A 19,328-nucleotide genomic window follows, 5' to 3' on the forward strand; every position below is an offset into this window, starting at 1 on the left:
ACTAACAACCCAGCTAACTTTTTTGAGCCTCCGCTGTGTGTCCAGCTGAAGGAAGCTCTCTACCTCTGTTACCGCATTCAAATCTCACAATGAACCTATGAGAGACAAACTGGTCAGATGGTCCTCCCAAGTAGAACGTGAGACAAGGATTTGGGTGCCGGTGATTTACTTGGGAAGTAATTCTAGGAGGCAGAAGTAGGGGAAGGGGGACAGTGAGAGGAGAAGGGAGAAAAGCCCCAAATGGTGCCTCAGTGAGCAGGTGGGGAGCTGGGGCTCAGCCCTGCTGGGGACATCTGGGAACCAGCACAGAACCTACCTCCGAACTGTCCTGCCATTCGAAGGGGAACCGGGGCACTTACGCCCAGAGTCCTGGCCTTCACTGCTGAGGAATGTCCCTGGGGGCGTGAACTCGGGGGCTGGGCAGCCCTTTAGAGAAAGCCGCAGGACCACGATGCAGAGAGAGCCCACTGCACTGGGGCTCAGGATAAGCACGGAACTGTCCACCCGCCTCCCGGAAGTCAGGGAGCTCCAAGGAGGAAACTGAGTTGAGAGAGGTTAAGCAACCTGCTAGAGGTCACAGCCAGTATGGGGCACAGCTCGGACTGAAGTTCACACCTTCTGAGCTCCTGCGCTGTGGACCGTTACACCACACGGCTTGACACAAGTGAGGCTGGAACGGACGTGTTCAAATTTGGTGGCGGGAAGGAGCCCTTGGCCACTGATCCTATTTGGAAAGCTGAGCAATTCAGTCTCCTCTCTGAGGACCTCTCAGAATGATGGCGTCCTCCCTGCCATCCCACCCATGCACAGCCCTGCACAGGAGGCCACTCCCTGTCTGTCTCTGAATAAGGTTTCAGAAGGACATCATGGGCACATCTACATGCAGGGACAGAAACCATAGCATCGAGGTGCTGGAGATTGAGTAGCCACTGAACCCCATTTCCAGCCCGAGGCAGGAATTCTTCCCGGAGCCCCCGGCCCGAAAGGCTGTGCAGTGGACCTTCCCTAGGCCACGGAGTTCCCTGCTTCACCCTGAGATAGCCGGTGGGCATTTGTAAAGGAGAATGCAACCCCACCGACAGCTCTTAGTTACCTTTGGGCAGCCGCTTTTCTTTTACATTCCTTAAAACACTGACAGGCACAACTGATGCTTTTCCAGTTTTCTTCTTCCAGGCTAAATGCTGCCCAGTTCTTTCAGCAGTTCTTCAGAGCATGTGATTTCCAGATCATTTCCTTTGGTTATATTCCTCTGCACACCCTCTCGTCCAGTGCCACTCATCCACAGCCCGCTGGGGAGCTGTGAACCTTCTGTGAGTGCGGTGCTCGGCGACCATCATGGTGCTTACAGTTCATTTTGGGCATCACCAAGTGGCCGCTCTGTTGTGTCATCAGGAGCATCGGCCAGATGGGGGCACAGGATGTGACACAGGTCAAGGGACAATTTGCAGCCATACTTCTTGGAACATGTGGGAAGGCTGCTAAGGGGTCTCTGAGAGAGGAGGGTAAGGGCAGTAAACAAATCTAGGCACACGACGAGCCAGTGCTGAAAGGGACATGGTCAGAGGGTAAACCCAGGTGACTAAACGTCGTGGGACGTCGCGGCCCAGGGGAGTACTCGGTGCTGGCATCAGCGCTGGCTTGCCTCGGCAGACATTCCGTGTGCTCTTCAGGGTTTCTAGTTTTCTTCTCCTTCGGGACACCCAGCAGAATTATATACATATTTTTGCCCCTGCTTCCAACCTGAATTAAGTAAGAGCTGTTAGGTAATTGTGCACGTTTTTTTCCCTGTAGTGACAAATGCAAAGGCCTCGGTTTGACACCGTGGTACTGTAAGACCGTGGGGCCTGTCAGCCTGGGTCCCAAAGGGACTACATGGAGAAGAAACACCCTGACAACTCTCTCCGGATGTAGCCTGAGTGAGAAAGAAGCCGTGATTGTTGCTGTAGCTGTTAACAGCACTGACATTTCATTGTTATACATGTGGTTTATCAATCTCAGAGTTCACCACCTAAGCATCAAGGAATTCACCAGCAGCAACAATGGGACTGTCTCCTAAACACTGAAAAAAGTGAACAGAGGCTTCAGGATAATGATAAAGTGATGTCAGCTTCAGCGTATTTTGTTTTGGCTATGCGTTCTGGAAAAAGTTCTGTTTCACATGGGTAAAAACCGTCTGTGAAAGGGAACCTTCCTACACTGTTAGTGGGAATGTAAACTGGTGCAGCCACTATGGAGAACAGTATGGAGGTTCCTTTAAAAACTAAAGATAGAGTTATATGATCCAACAATCCCACTCCTGGGCATATATCAGGAAAAGACAAAAACTCTACTTTGAAAAGACACATGCACCCCAATGTTCACAGCAGCACTATTTACAATAGCCAAGACATGGAAGTAACTTAAATGTCCATTGACAGATTAATGGATAAAGAAGATATGCTATATGTATGCAGTGGAATACTACTCAGCCATAAAAAGAATGAAATAATGCCATCTGCAGCAACACGGATGGATCTAGAGATTATCATAAGTGAAATCAGTCAGACAGAGAAAGATCAATACCCTATATTGCTTATATGGGGAATCTAAACAATAATATAAATGAACTTATTTACAAAACATAAAGACACTCAAGGACATAGAAAACAAACTTATGCTTACCAAAGGGGAAAGGGGGGAAGGAGAAATGAGGAGTTTGGGATTAACAGATACATGCTACTATATATCAAATAGATAAACAACAAGGACCTACTGTACAGCACAGGGAACTATATTTGGTATCTTATAATAACCTATTATGGAAAAGAATCTGAAAAAGAATAGATATATATATGTATAACTGAATCACCTTGCTGTACACCTGAAACTAGCATGACATTTCAAATCAATTATATTTCAATTAAAAAAAAAACAACCTTGTGGTTCTAAGCCACTGACATTTCAGGATTGCTCATTACTGCACCATCACCTAGGCTATCCTGACAGATACATTTGCTCAATGTCGTCTGTCCTCAAATCTTATTTTCATGATTTGAAAGTATGTTGTGACCAGAAAAATCTCCAGAACCCTTGCTGTACTTTAAGTGTAGTGCCTACCACTTCAGGCAGAACTGGAGATGTGGTCTGATTAGACAAGCCTCAGGCAGTTAAATTTCCTAACGCTGTATGCATGCAGTCCCACATCCCCCTATGGGGGTAAAGGGGAGGGAGAAACATGAAGGGAGGAAGAATTGGAGAGAATGCTTTATTGTGAAGAGCTGAGACAACATGGCCATGTGTACTTACCAGAACACTGAAGGCCGCTGCCTTTGAATCCCTGCTTGCACTTACACTTGAAGGATCCTGGGGTATTGAGGCAATTGGCGTGGGGGCTGCACGTATGGGTCTTCCCAGCACATTCGTTTATATCTAAAAATGTGAACAGTCCCGTCAACAACCTGGTGATAACAGCATTTGCTGAAAGACTATCCCTTGCACTTGAGTAACTCCAGGGCCAACTGCTCCCCGCAGCCAGCGAGCCAAGTGCAGCCTGGGAACCGAGAGGCGTGTAAGAGTCCCGGCGCCTTGGCCTAGAGCCCTGGCTTTGCCTGCTGCCCAGTATGTAGGGAGTGTGTCTGCAGCTCACCTCCTCCACAGCGATCTCTGCTCCTGCTTATCAATACTCCTGAAATCTGCAAGATGTTGAGGTTTCATTTCTTAACTTTTCATCTGTCTAATTCAGAACTAAACAATAGCAGAGAAGAAATTCTATGCATGGAAGGGCCTGGAACTAATCAACAAAGAACAAGATGGGCTAGGAACCATGGACATCATCTGAAAAATTTGAGCATTCTCTTCAAAGACTGCCAGGAGCAGGGGCTCAGGCTGGTCTGAGCCCCTCTGTGGGGTTTAGATGAGGAAAGTTTGCCAAATTCCAAAGTGACAGCTTCATTGGCCTTCTTCTCTGTCCTACTTTCTAGCTATTTCTCACTTGCACACAAAATAGGGTATTGTTTTTAACATAGCCACCAGGGGGCTCAGATGTTAATCATAATCAGTTTTAAAATCAGAGATTTGTTTCCTTTGGACGCTCTCCATGTAAATTCCCACCCTGCCCTTCTGCATCTAGGGAACCAGTTTCTACTCTGTGACCCAGCGTGGCTGCATTACAGAGCTGGAGGGGCCCGCAGCGGCGATGCAGGGTTCCAGCCCACGAGACACGTGGATTTTATTAGCCCGTCTGTGTTTGCGAAGATTTGAGGGAAGAGATCTGGAGGCTTCACAAGATGATTCAAAACCTAGGAACCAAGTGTCACCCCCAACATGACACACAGGAAACATCCTGGGAAGCTCTGAGTGTAGGGCTGAAAGAAATCCTACTTTTTTCTCACTGTTAGCATTCCAGGTCATGCATACACGTCTGTTACGTGCATGTTACATAAACAGGAATCTACAGGGAGCCCAGATGTCCCTTCACTGCAGGACAAGCCCCATCTGCCTTCTATCAAGGGCAATGGAGATGTGTCCAAGGGCTCCCCAAATACCCCACTTCACCAGCTCACTGAGACTTGGAATTCCTTCCCTAAGGGATAGGATTTTTATTTCACCAAAACCAGGCTGATAGCTGAGTAATACTTGAATCTTTTCAGAGTGGCTCTGGAGACCTTGGAAAGGGAATGTTTTAGGGGATGTGGAGCTTGAACTGCAGAAGGGCTGGGGGAGGAGAGAAGAAAGAGCATGTGCCTTCGTCTCCCTCATACATTTTCCTAAAGCCACTCCTGAAGGTAACTGTTATGAACAGACCACTGAGATCAAGATTAAACAGGCCTTGTTATATCAAATGTAAATATGCTTTATTATTTCTATTTTTAGATATGTACCTGGAGATAGAACCAAAAATATAAACAAAACAAAACCAACCCAATTTTTAAAAAGTCCCCCAAATCACCTCAAACTATTTGCCTCCTTACCAGAACTCTATAGACCAAAGTTCCTTACTTTAAATGTTTATTGACCTGGCTTCATATAATTCATGCTATCAGGGTTCCCTAAATGCCAGAAACTTAAAAAAATGTAATTTTTTCTGTGTTGTTACGGTGGTCAGTACAATAGACTGTTCAACTAATAGACTGAACTGATGTCAAAATACCTGTGGTGTGGGAGGCATATATTAGGAATTTGGGATTAAAAGATACACAGTACTATACATAAAAGTGATAAACAACAAGGATCTACTGTAGAGCACAGGGAACTATACTCAGTGCCTTGTAATAGCCTATAATAAAAAAGAATATGAAATACATGTACATGTATAACTGAATCACTTGCTGTACACAAAAAACTAACACAACGTTGTAAATCAACTAAACTTCAATAAAAAAAAATCTGTAGAGAAAGCCTACGGGTTTGATGGGGAGAGGAAGAAAATAATAGGTGCCACCAGTTCTTACCTACACAGTCATATCGGCCACTGATATATTTCAGTTCAAAACCAACATGACATTTGCAGTAGTAGCTCCCAAATGTGTTCACACATCTTCGATTGTAGGGGCAGACGGCTTTATCAGAAGCACATTCATCAATATCTAGGATGGAGAACCAGGAGATGTCAGGGGGAGCAAGAAAGTACCCTCCCTCCAAAATACCCCCATGCCCGGGCACATGCGGTTTCTTCGCCGGACAGCTCTGACTACCCTGGGAGCAGCGCCACGTCCTCCGGGAAGTGTTCGAGGCCCCCTAGGCTTACTCATAGCCCTTCCCTTTGTGGATTTCTGTCACTCTGCACGTTGTGTTTTAGAGGCATTATCTCGCTGTAATGACTACTTATTGTTCACATTTTCTCTCCGGTTAGGCCCTGGCTTTTCTGGGGCAGGGAGCATATGTCTGGCATTTTGTACATACACATTATCTTTTGGTGACCGAATTAGCATTTTTCTAGCTATGGATATGGTATGGCAAACCCAAAACACAAACATTTAAATTTTGCATCTTACAAAAGAAGTATTTCATTAGCAAGCTCCTCCAAGTTCTGCCGTATTGTTCCAAATCACAGAAATGTGGTTTCCTAACAATGTACTTAAACATACATTGTGGGTCAAGTATAATGATGTAATGATGCAACTTCAGCAGAAAACAGGCTTCCTTCCTTTTCTACCGTGGAGAGTCACATCACAGAGGGGCTGACCGCTATGGTCACCAAGCCATTAAGATTCAGGCTTTGCCTTAAGTTTCAGAGGTCGAGGCAAATAGATGTCAAGTTGTTATTTTGCAACTGTGGTTAAACACGCAAGTTGGTGCTGACTTACAGCTCCCTCTGCATTCTTAAAATAATTAATAAACAAGTGTTGGATTGACTGGAAGTATTTTGGGGGGATCACTTTTGTGCCCATCATCTTTCCCCTCCAGTAAAAATGGCACCCGGCAAACCAAAGAAGTGGGTGAAAATCTGGATTCAGTTTGATCAAGAATTAGCCTTACCATATAAATACGACTTTACCAAAGAGTACTACACCTTCTGAAATGAATTAAATCTTTGACTACTCTCAAGAAGCAGAGCCAAAGTTTTAATTTACACAGGTTTCTAAAAAAAGTGTTGAAATGATTTAGGATCTATTTGGCTGCGCTTCTGAAATGCAGTTTATCAAGTTACGTACATTTAGGGTAAACAGGCACCAAGCACCCTTGACAGAAAAATACTTCTATCGTAGTACAGAAGTTAGAATAGTAACTCATACTGCTATTTGCTTATTTAAATCAAACAAAATTAAGAACTTTTTCAACATTCTGTTTGGTTTGACACCCCTAATTAATGCTAGATGCTCACTTGCTCTAAATATTATATATTTATAGTGCAATATAATGAAATACAGTACTAGGAATATACACAATTTGGTAGTTGAAAGAAAATGTGCAGGGTAAGTACACTAAATTAAAATTACTTTTACATCTTTTTCCACCATGCATTAGGCAATCCAAAAATAATAGAGAAGTGCTCTTTCTAGCATCACAAAGTGTTTCTAGAGCATATGTTGCTAAAAACATCGTCTCAGAAATGGACATAAGTCTGTAGTTTTAGGAGCTTTCAATGACTACTCAACAAGCAGGTTGCGATGAATGAAAAAGGAGGATTCAGTAAAGGGAGAAGGCGGGGGTGGGGGTGGGGAGTGGAGGCGACTTCGGCCGCTCTACCTAGACAAGCTCTTCCATTCGGGGCCAGGCGGAGGCCGGAGGATGGACAGAGACAGCGTGGCCCTCCCTCCGTGTCTTCACAGCCATACTGGCAGTTTGTCAGCGCACACGTCCTAGAGTCTGCAAAAGTAGGCACAGATTAGCCCCCACGAGATGGTAAAAAGTGCTTACTGAGAAATGATCTCTGACTTCTGGAACATTAAACCAAACATGTGAAATGGTATTAGAGGATAAGCTTCGTTGCCTGAGTCCCAAATGGAGAGCCAAGTGGAATCTGGGCAGGGGTGGTGTCTTGGTGGCCCTGGGGTCTGTTTTGTTGGCCAAAGTACCGCATGAGACCTTCATTAGGTAGGGCACGCCCCTCATTTACCAGAGACTGCAGCTCTCTCTCCTCCTGTACCAGCTCTAATCACTCCTCTGTGTCACCTGGCAGGTCTCTATTATTGGCTGAAATGCAACCTCTGAAGATGATGATCAGTCTGCATAATTAGGGTAAAAGAATGCAAATTCTAGGGGGAAGGTATAGCTCAGGTGGTAGAGTGCATGCTTAGCATACACAAGATCCTGGGTTCAATCCCCAGTACCTCCTCCAAAAATAAACAAGTAAATCTAATTACACCCCCCCCAAATGAAATAAATAAAATTAAAAAGAATGCAAATTCTAGCAATCTCTCCATTCACATCTGGCCTCAGTGAGAGTCACTTGAGCCAGAAAAACCTTGTCTTCTAGGTGCCTGTGTTAAAACATGTGGCAGATATGACTGATGGGCTACCCAAAAGCCATTCCCATCATTGAGGCTAGAAAGTCAGTTACTTCTGTTTTTCCCCAGCTTCTCTTGCAGCAACAAGGAGTGGCCATATGCCTCAGTTGTGGCCAAAGAGATATTAAGACAAGTCTGCTAGAAGGAGTGAAGCTTCTGGAAAAGATACTGCTGCATGATAAAAGGGACAGGCATAAAAGAGGTGTTTGTTCAGTTGGCATCACCCCTTTCCCCTTTGTCTTGCCTACCTTCGATCTGCATGTGATATCTGGAGCTGGGGCAGCCATATTGTGGCTAGGAGGCCACAAGCAAGATAATGAAATCAATACTCTGAGGATGGCAGAGGCGGAGTCCTTGCTGACCTGTTCTGGAACTGCTCGCCTCCAGCTTTTTTGGTAAATGTCATAATTTAGTTGGTTTTTCTGTCACTGCTAAAGAGAACTTATCTCACAAAAATGCATTTCCTTAGCAGGAGTCCAGTATGTGTAGATCGTAAGTGTCCACAACAGGGGAGCACGGAGAATATACTCTCTCTATCCAGCTGCATGCATAACATGCCAATCACACAGCTGGACAAAAGAGACTACAAGGGGGCAGGTGACAGAAAATCAGCTTCCAGGAGAGAGGACCCGGGCTATCTGGACACTTTTTTTGAGCTATAAACAGGAAGGCGCAGGCAACCCTTACAAACAGAGAAGTAGATAATTAGGGATAGATACACAGGCCACGGTAATGTAGCAAACACCCACTGATGGTTATGTTTCTAGTTTATTCTTTTCTTCCTTAGTTGTCTTCTCTCAAAATTCATCTTCAAAGTTTACCTCATTCTATCTTTCCATTTGGAGAAAGATATCTTTTTTGGCACTAATTAGGCTTTCTCGGAATGTTTCAGAAACATCCATCAGCATACAGCTTTTCAAAAACGGTAAGTGATTACTATAAAACCCTGGGTAGCTGTTCCCACGGGACCGGTTGGGGCGATTCTGGCACAGTCCTATTTGGTAGTGGTTACATGGGTGCCGGCCTTACAAGAATCCATTAAGCTACATATTTGTCTCTTGCGGGTTTGTTTAACTTATAATAATAAGGATTTTTTTTTAAAGACTCTTGGAAATCCTGGTTTATCTCTTAAGCTTGTGTGCTAATGAGAATCCAGGTGACTGGTGGTATTGGGGCACTTTGCCAAGGAGGGGCAGCGAGCCGTGCATGAACCAGACTGCACAACTGAGGGAAGCCCAGGATGGGCTGGGGAGTCCACGGGACTCTGCAACCATGGGCACAGGCTCCAGGTTTGTTGAGGGCTGCAGGGCAGAGGAAAGAGAGACAGGGAGGAGGGAGGGAGGAGGGGAAGCAGGGAGGACGGGTTTGGTTCTCAGTTGCAACATAAAACCTAAAAAGGCTTCCTTCTCAATCAGTGAATAGATACAGACACGCACCCTCCCACAGGACACGGGCTGGGTTCTCTTTATCAGAGAAGGGCTTTTCTTTCCAGGAATGTGAATCAGAATGTATTTCCAAGAAGAGGCACTAATCTTTGAGTGTGGGGCAAGGGGCGTGAGAAAGGTAGTCGGTGGGAAGCACTGATGTCCCAAGATGGAATTTAACTTTATCACTTTACTAAAACAATATGCGTATTTGATTCAGCATGCTTATTTTCATGAAGAAATCCAAAACACTGCTGCACATATGTATAGAACTTATTTTTCTGCTCAGCTAGTCTATTTATGTAAAAAGTAAGTGGCCAGAATAGGCAAATCCAGAGAAACAGAAAGCAGATTAGTGGCTGAAGGGGCCTGGGGGGAAGATGAGTAGGGAGTGACTGCTAATGGGGACGGGGTTTCCTTTTGGGGTAAAGATGTTCTGGAACTAGATAGTGGTGATAGTTTGTACAGCACTGTGAACGTACAAAATGCCACTGAATTGGACACCTGAAAACGGTCAAAATGCTGAATTTCACATTATAGGTATTTCACCCCAATTAAAAATAAAATAAGTGTTCAAAGATGTTTTGGCCTGAGGCAATGTTAAGAGTCTTTTGGGTACTTACCCCGCCCCCCCCCCAATTACTCAAGTCAACTTTTCCCCAAGCATCAAATGGCAAAAGTCAAGGCTCCAGGTTGGCTGCTGAAACTTACTGGAACACGTGGCATCCGGCATGAGCATATGCCCACTGAGGCAGAAGCACTTGTAACTACCATGTGTATTCATACATCTGTGTTGACACGGCCAGGGTCTCATTCCACACTCGTTCACATCTGCAGGCAGGAGTCAGAAAATGGAGAAATGTTAACTGAATGGGGAAACATCCAGATGTGGAACTGGGTTGGCCTCCCTGGACCCCACCCATGGAGGTGGGTACAAGGGGCAATGACTCACCTCTTCTCCGACCATCATTAAAGGACTGGTGAGGATGTGGAGCAAATGGAATAATCATACTCCGCTGGAGGGGATGTAAATGGGCACAACTACTTTGGCAAACTGTTTGACAGCAGAAAAGTTACCTATAGACATAAGGGCCACCCAGCAATTCCACTCCTGGGCACGTGTCCAACAGAAACATGGATACGTGCTCACCGCAGAAACATGTACTAACATGATCACAGTAGCACTACTCTTAATAGCCCCAAACTATACAGAATTCAAATCTCTCCCAGTGGAAGGATGGATAAATGATTTGGAGACTCATGCGATGGAATACCGTATAGCAATGAGACCGAACAAAGTGTAAGCACAAGCAACCATGGGTCACAGTCACAGACATGGTGTGGGAGAAGCTGGATACAAATGCGTACATTCAAAACCACCCACAACTAAAACAAAACCAAACCAGGCACCACGACTCTGCAGGAAGAGGTCAAGATACGGTTCCTTGCTGGGGGTTGGGGACAAGTGACTGCAGGGGAGAAGGGGTCTTCAGGTAGGCTATTAAGTTCCTATTTCCCTATCTGAACACCAGTTACATGGGTGTCTTTGAAAATTCCTTGAGTTGTACATTTCCAATGAATGTACAATTTTGTATGTTTACTACTTGAATAAAAAGTTAGAAATATATACTTTAGATACTTCTGCCTTTCATGCTGTCCCAGGCAGCCTATGTCACATGCCAACAGCACAGCTTCTTTTCAATTATTATTCTGGGTGGCCCCATGCTGGGCCAAATTGTCTAGGCTCCAAATTGTCTTTCCAGAGGGAGCCCCACCAGGCAGCTATTATTGGTGGTGAGGTCATAGGACAATATTTAATCCCGTGTAAAGATGTTCAGAGGATGTTGTTAAATAAGAAGGCTGCAAAACCATGTGTACAGATAGATACCAAATTTGCTTTAAAAAAAAAAAAAAGCAAAGGAAAAAATGTCTGGGATGCAATGCTCTTAAGTGCTAATAATGGTTACCTTCAGGTGGTAAGATTGAAGGTGACTTTCTTCTCTGTGCTCTTCAGTGTTTAAAGTGTTAAAGGTTACAAATGAACTAGCTTTTTAAAATTAAAATAAAAAATGATACAGAAGGAAAATAAAACTTTAAAAGCAATCATCGGTCTCATCTTTGGGAATGTGGTCACATGGGTGCCTTATGTCTTAACTCCCTTAAGGAAGACAGAGAAAAGAACCAAATTCCATGTAAGGTCAAAATTCAGCATGGCAACAGGTCAAGGGCATCCTTGAAAATAAAGAGGTGGAGACTTTTACCTCTGAAAATAACCTTACGTGGGGCTTTTCCGATGCCTTAGCCAGACATTTGAACCCCCTTCTCCATTGCCAGTCCCTGCTACCCTATTATCTCCTGCATGGATCCTAACTACTTCAAAAGCAGGAATTTAAAAAAGCTGGTTGGACATAATGGGAAAGCCAGGAATACCCCCTTAACTTGGCCCTAACTCAGAGGCATCTCTTGGAAGAAGCATTCTGGGGAAAGACATCAGTTGAGGGTTGAAACCTGTGGCCATTAGCAGGTACATGTGGACTTTGATCAAGCTGTCCTCGGGCAGGGAGGCTGTGGGGGGAGGACAGACCGTCCCAAACCTGAGCCAACTGGACCACTCCCTCAAAGTGAGTATTTTACCAGGACTTGCAAATCAGCATGAAAAATGTCTTCTCTGTTTCAACTCTCTTGAGAAGGTATCTTGGTACAGAATCCAAGACATATGGAAAAATAGCTTTTCTGGTGTGAAAGCCCTGGAAAGGGACACAGCTGAATTATGACTTAGGAGAGCATGACTCGTGACGCGCCTCCCTCAAGCAGTTGGACACGGTTCTAAGAAGCACCATGGCAGCGCTGGCCACCGAGCTGGTGCTGGGACAGAAGGGAGCCAGAGATTGCTCTCTGAGGCCGCGGGGCTGGCCGCTCAAAGGAAGGCTATTGGGCACCTGCAGCTCGCCTCTGGGCTTGGCATGACAGAGTGGAGCGCGTGCCTGTCCTTCTAGAACCCGAGCCAGCCTTTCTTCAGCGCAGCTGCACTGCTCTGCTGCGCTTCGCTCAACTGCATTCTAGGACTGGGGATTCTTTCTTTTTTCTTTCTTCCTTCCTTCCCTTCCTCCTCTCTTTCTCTCTTTTAAATTTTAATGGAGGTACTGGGGATTGAACCCAGGACCTTGTGCATGCTAAGCATGCGCTTTACCACTGAGCTACACCCTCCCTCCGTGGGGACCCTGTCTTAATTATGCAGGTTTCTTCGTGGCAGGGTGTCTCAGCCTCAGCACTGTTGACATTTTAGGGCAGGTCATTCTGTCGTGGGGGCTGATCTGGGCACTGTGGGATGTTTAGCAGCATCCTTGGTCTCTACCCCACTAGATGCCAGTAGGAATCCCTCCAAATGTCTTCAGACATTTACCAGATGTCCCCTGGAGTAAGGTTTCCAAATTGAGCAAATAAAAATACAGGATGCCCAGTTAAATATGAATTTCAGAAAAAATGACTAACCCCTTTTTAGTATACCTAGGTCCCATACAATATTAGGAACATATGTACACTGTAAAATTATTCGTTGTTTACCTGAAATTGATACTGAGATTGAAAATAAAATTATATTTAAATTTACGTCTAACTGGGGATCTGTATTTATCTGGCAACTCTTCCTGGGGAACAAAACTGCCCAGGTTGAGAACTGCTGTTCTTGACAGTATAACCTCTTTAATGTCTTCAGATAAACAGCCTATGACAAAAGTTATAAACGGCCTTTTAAAAATCTATCAATGACAATAAAAAATATGCTTGTCATTTAACTTAACAATTGCGTTTTTAGGTATCTACCCTATAAAAATACTCACTCAAGGGTGCAAAGACATGCATAGAATGATGTCTGATTTAGCGTTGTTTGTAATGGCAAAACATTAGGGACAACTTAAATGATAGTGGTTAATTAAAGCATTTTTTACATAAAAGATAAAAGCATTTCCTCTAGGGACTAGGAGACAGCCTTAGAAAGTAGGAGATAGCTCTGTATCTACTGACATGCAAAGATGCCCACAAGAAATATTCATGTCTGTACAATAATAGAAAAAGAACTGCAGGGGTGGAGGACACACTGCTAACTATGGGTAGAAGAGCTCCTAGGGGTGGACAAGCTCACTGTTTAATTTATAGCCTTTTGCACTGTTGGATTTTTTTTTAGTAAAAGACAGGTATTACTTCAGTAGTTTAAAAACATAATAAACACAATTTATTTAGGGGAAAAAGGTCTTTTATCTGGCATCTTAACAAAAACATCAGCATGCCTTTTTCATTTTTCTAGAAGAGACTGAAAGATCAAGTATTGAAATCACTTTCATTTGAAGATTCAAGTTAAAATCTACAAAATTCTGAGCACCGTTCTTGGGTCCCACACCCCCAGCTGTGACGGCTGAACTGCTTCTGAAAGCTCTGGGTAGGTTTGTATCACCAGCCTGGTCTGCAGTACTGACCTTGACTGCAGGTTTTCCCGGTGTATCCTGGAAAGCAATGACATTTGTTTGGTCCCACACACTCCCCGAACTTGCATCCAGGTTCACACGTAGCTGTGGAAAGAAGGTTGTTTGACCATAAATGAACAGCTGTAGTTAACCCAGTGCAATGTCCCCATGTCAAACTTGGCCGCCTTCTGTGTGACAAAGAAATCCATGGCAACACAGAGGAAGATCTGCTTCCTCTCTAGTCTGTGTTTACCTTTAAGATACTGGAAATGGTTTTGCTTCTTAACTAGATCGCCAGCCCTCCACCCTGCCATCCCTCTACCCAGAGAATACAAGTTTATCAAAACTTTGCTTAGTGCTGCCACACCTCCAGTGACATTCAAAGAAAAAGAAAGCCTCCCAGACCACAGTCAGCCAGTTTTTCATGTCAACACAGAAGTTTTAATAAAAGGAGTACAATTTGTCAGCTGGAAGAGACTCCACAGTCGTCCCAGGGTAAGTGCCAAGGTCCCTCTCCTTCTTTCTGTTGTCTGCGTCTTTTTTCTCTCTCATATTGTCTCTCCTATTTTTCTTTCAAATGATCAAAATCTTTTTAACACTGTGTGTTATCAGTCAAAATAAACAACCCTTGGATTGGAGGCAGGGAGCCACTACCTCCAGCCCCAAGGATGGGAACCCAAAGCCTCACGATGGTGGTGGTGGTGAGGGCGATGATGCAGGTGTGGCAGAGGCAGGATTTGGTTTTTGGTTTTATCCATTTCTGTATCCAGACACCTGACCCAAATGAGGAACTCCGTTTGTTTGATGAGTGAGGTAAGGGGAGAACCAGCAAGGATCAGATGTTTCACTGACTGGGTTGGGTCAAAGATGATGGAAAGCTTGAGCCTAGCTTGTGGGGAGGAGATAGGGAGAAAAAGCTGTAGATTAAAAAAAACAAAACAAAACAACAACAACAACAAAGGAAAATGGGAAAACCCAAAGAGAAAAAAGGGAAGAGAGAAAGCAAATCATGAATGAGAGACAAAGGAGGCATGTAGAGAATCACGGACCCCCACATTTTCTGGACCTAGTAGGAGATCCAGAAGTAGCCAGCAAATGAAAGGATGAGTTAGCAATTGCCCAGGAATGCTGCTTACTTCTCTGCACACTGATTCTCTGGCTCAGAGTAGATCTATCCCCTAAGCAAGCCTCTTCCTAAAGACCCAGCCTCTTCCCCTTCAACCCCCAACCCCACTTTTTGTTAATGTCACCATTCATCTCTCAGCTCCATGGACTCAAAATCTCAGTTGTCTCTCTCTTTTCTTGTCCACAAACCAGTTACAGCATCCTCTCTCTCTCTCCGTTTTTACCACCAATTCATTCACTGAACAAATATTTATCTAGCTAATGGGAACAACTTTGTCCAGAGATATCTGAGAGATTACACCACATGCCACTCTCTCCCATTTCCCCACTTCAGCCTGTGACCAGTACGTGGGGATGTTGGGGCCTAACAGCCTAGCCCCTGGTTTCCAAGCAGCACAAATTCTGTGGTATAATTAACACTCCAGAGCTCCCTGTAGGATCAGGTTGAAGCCATACTTTTCTGGAAGCCCCATCTTTGCTTAACTTCTTCCCCTGCTCCCTCACCCCCTTACAGATTCCTCCTGAGAGTACCCCTCAACAGAATATTTGTACAAGAATCCTCTTCACAGGCTCTGCTCCTGGGATATCTGATGTCAAACACATTAATCTGATATTCCAAAGGCATAGTTCTGATTGTGCCACGCTTGACACAGAAGTCATCAAATAGGGGGTGGGAAGGGATAAATTTGGGAGTTTGAGATTTGCAACTGTTAACCACTACGTATAAAAATAGATAAAAAAACAAATTTCTTCTGTATAGCACAGGGAACTATGTTCAATATCTTATAACAAGAATATGAACAAGAATATAAAATGAACAAGAATGTGAACAAGAATATGAAAACGAATATATGTATATATATGTATGACTGGGACATTGTGCTGTACACCAGAAATTGACACACTGTAACTGACTATACTTCAATTAAAAAAAAAAAGTCATCAAATTATCTTTGTTGTGTCCCGAATACAGTACAGGTATCATAATCATGATCTGGCCACCACTTTCTTTCGCAGCCTTAGCTTACTCTGTTCCCCAGACACAGGCAACACTGTGGTCGAACTAGATTGCCAGCTATTCTCTAGGGCTACCTGTGCCTTCTGTCTCTGTCTCTCTATTGTTACCTCACACTACAGCACCCCTCCTTGACCCTCCAATGGTTAATATCCTCCCAATCCTTCAAGGACTACCTTGCACAGTCCCTTCTTCCAGAAGCTTCCACAGATTTCTCCGGCCACATGTGAACTTCCACTCAACTTTGAGAACTCCAAAGAACTTTGGCAGGCTTCTCCCAGGAAACTGATCAGTCTTCATCTTACTAAATAATTAGGTATCTATTTTGTGTCTAGCTTTGACTTCTATCTACTACTTGACTCTTAAGTGCTTTCAGAACAGGGACTTTAACATTTATCTTTGTTTCTCCTGCTGTGTTTAATGGGGTTGTGAACATGTTAGATACTCAAATAGTCTTGAATAGTAAGTAAAGTAATAAGCGCAGAACTTTAACCAGAGAAACATTTATGGCTCAGAATAGATCCTAAGTGAGAAGGGAGGGGAAAAAATGCTCCCCAGCAAAATTTTTCCACTTTTGGAGACAACCGAGATAGAATTTGATTTCTAATGTCTATTTTGTTATGGTTATGTTCTTGGAGAAGCAGCTTAAAGTCTTAGATGCTAGAAAAAATAAATCTTTTATTTTTTTAAGTCCTGAAGACCTCTGATTGCTCCCTGGAAAGTTATTTTCAATGTGGTCCAGACAGGAAAACCCAGGATTAATGCCAAATAGCACAGAGGAGAAGTGGTGAATAATACCCTCGCTGCTATAAGGTCAACACTCCAGAAAGATGTTTTTAATTTACAGTAACTTTGGGTCTGTGATTTGAACAATCAATCCACAGCCCAAGGAAATCCCGTTTATGTCTAAAATGGCCTGAGATTTAAGTGTGCTTTAGATAAAGGAAACACTCTTATTCAGTTCTCCTGCACACTCCTCCGTCTGTAGCTTTTCGCTGGGGATCTGTTCGTGGACAACTCCTTCTCCCACCTCGCTAAGTGACCAACATTTGAAGGTTAATGCTATTGAGTGCAGAAGACTCTGCCCTGGAAGCAAATTTAAGCAGGGCAGAGGCCAAGATCTAGAAAGCTCTGGCATTGGAGCAGGGCCTCTTGAAGAATGAAAGGTGAGTAGATGATGGAGGTAAAGGCTTGGGACCTCACAGGCTGGGGTCTGGCTCTGCCTATCGGGCAGGTTGACACGCTTTCCCATCTCATTAACATGCAGGCCACACTCTGACTTCAAAATCAGAGCCCTGGCAATCAGGGACTAAATACCCTGTCATATGGTGCCTCAAGTAGTGTATGACTTTACCATCAAGAAGGATCATGTTGGGGGTGGGTGTGTGTGGCGGTATAGCTCAGTGGTACAGGATGTACTCAGCATGCGCAAAGTGCTGGGTTTAATCCCCAGTACCTTCATTAAAAAATATGTGAAAAAAGAAAAAGAAAAAAATAAGAAAATAAAAATAAAATTTAAAAATATTAAAAAAAAGAAGTATCATGTCAATTGGGTATCACATGAGACAGATTTTAGATATAAAAATCATTGCAATTTAATACTGGAGCATTTTGCTGGAATCCTCTAAAACACCTTGCTTTAAATTCTTTCATGCTTGTGGTATTATACTGCCCACAAAAGCTTTGAGAATGTGGCTGGCTGTGTGTACACTGGCCAAACTGCTCTGATCTAGTTCCAGAACAGCCCTTCCAGAAAGCCAAAGTTCACCCTCATTTATTCACCAGAGACACGCACGTTTTATGGCAGTAGGTACTGAAATTCGTGCAACTGTAAGAGAGATTCCAAATCAGGCATCCCACGTGGTTTTTGCCCTTTCCATCTGACTGACTTCCAACAAAAATGTGCCATGTTCACCTGGAAGAAGAATAAAGCAACTCTGAACTCCCCCATCACCTGGTGCTTTGATGGACAGAAGTCTGAGATGAGAGTTCTTGGTCCTTTCTGGGTCAGGAGTAACTTAACAAGGTATTTCCTCTGTGTACCAGGTAATGAACACAGCTGTTAATGCGGAGGAAATGGAGCCTCAGCGAGCTGCCCTAGCTTGCCCCGGGTTACCCACATCATTCTGGTTCTGAAGACAATGCCCTTGATCATGACACTATAAATCCAGCCAGTGTGGGGACCCACCCTTTTAACTGACAAAGTCCCAGGGGGATGTTCTGAATCTCTTTCTCTAGGCGGGCAATGATGACCTTCAAATATTTTTCTATTATCGTCACATTCTTGTCATCTCCTTACAAGAAAACTGTGATGGTGGAAGGTTTTACCTAATACTGAGCGTGTGGGAGGAATACCAATGTCTTCCAACATAATGATGGATTTCAGAAATGATGCAGTTTTGACCTCACCTATGGTCTATCCAGATATTTTTGAACCAGCTAGAGAGGAAGAGGTTGGGGCAGGGAAAGAAAGACCAGCAAAAAGAAGGTAGCATGTTATTCTTAAAAATAGCTAATATTTTTGTGCTTTATAGTTTCTAATCCAATAGGATCCACACCAACACCTAAACTGTATGGGACACGCAGTCGTGTGTTTATCCCGTTTAACAGACAAAGGATTCAGCTTAAGGCATACGCCACCTACTAGGGACACAGGGACCCGGAGACCAGTTCCTACCCTGAAGGAATGCACCAGTCAGAGAGTCAGCTAGAAGGAATGCAGATTCAATTCGTTTACACCATGAATATGGATTATTATAGGAAGTCATACAAAAAAACGAAGCAACACAAAATGCTGTGCTCATCTCTATCCTCCCCAAGTGTCCTGAAATGATCAGAGGCCTCTCTCGGGGTTCCTAACACATGATCTGAAAAACAGTGTCCAAGGCAAACGATGCTTCCTCAGTTTGAAATCTGTATAAAAGAACTATGCAGATCTTGCCTATAGGCATGTATCTCTTGAAACCATCTAGAAACTGGCACAAGGACTTCAAAAACATGAGTAACAAAACTATAAATTAAACAGCTTACTTTCTTGTTGGTGACTGAAGTCTACTGGTGGGGTGATTCATAATCAAAAAGTCAATTTCATTAGAAATCAGTTGGAAAAATTCTAATTAGAAGGAGGTATTTAGTGGCTTCTTTTTGCCCAACTCAGGTTCTCTAGATTAAAACAAAAACAGTAACAAACAACCCAGCCAGACTCACTAAGATAGCAGCAGAAATAATTGACAAGACAGGGCTCCTACAACAAATCGTGCCTAGGGTGATGGTGTTGTCCCTGTCCCTCCTCTGAGGAACCCACTGGCAGTTCGGTGACAGCTTACGGTACCACAGATAAAAGCCTAAGGACTCTGGCCTACTACCTGAGCACAGG

At 43.9% G+C, this 19,328-nt stretch overlaps 1 protein-coding gene across 2 annotated transcripts in view; it reads right to left on the reverse strand.

The window, feature by feature from the left end:
- The window catches only part of EGFL6 (EGF like domain multiple 6), a 106,820-nt gene that overhangs the window by 14,030 nt on the left and 73,462 nt on the right, over positions 1-19,328 (reverse strand). For both annotated transcript variants that reach the window (XM_010993699.3, XM_064482559.1), the window contains exons 3-7: positions 13,825-13,917; positions 10,064-10,183; positions 7,168-7,287; positions 5,430-5,564; positions 3,286-3,408 (exon numbers count right to left, since the gene is read on the reverse strand). In XM_010993699.3, the coding sequence (XP_010992001.2) occupies positions 3,286-3,408; positions 5,430-5,564; positions 7,168-7,287; positions 10,064-10,183; positions 13,825-13,917 (591 nt within the window). The remainder of the gene's footprint in view (positions 1-3,285; positions 3,409-5,429; positions 5,565-7,167; positions 7,288-10,063; positions 10,184-13,824; positions 13,918-19,328) is intronic.

This window comes from Camelus dromedarius, chromosome X (genome assembly GCF_036321535.1).
Source record: "Camelus dromedarius isolate mCamDro1 chromosome X, mCamDro1.pat, whole genome shotgun sequence".
Taxonomy (NCBI): domain Eukaryota; kingdom Metazoa; phylum Chordata; class Mammalia; order Artiodactyla; family Camelidae; genus Camelus; species Camelus dromedarius.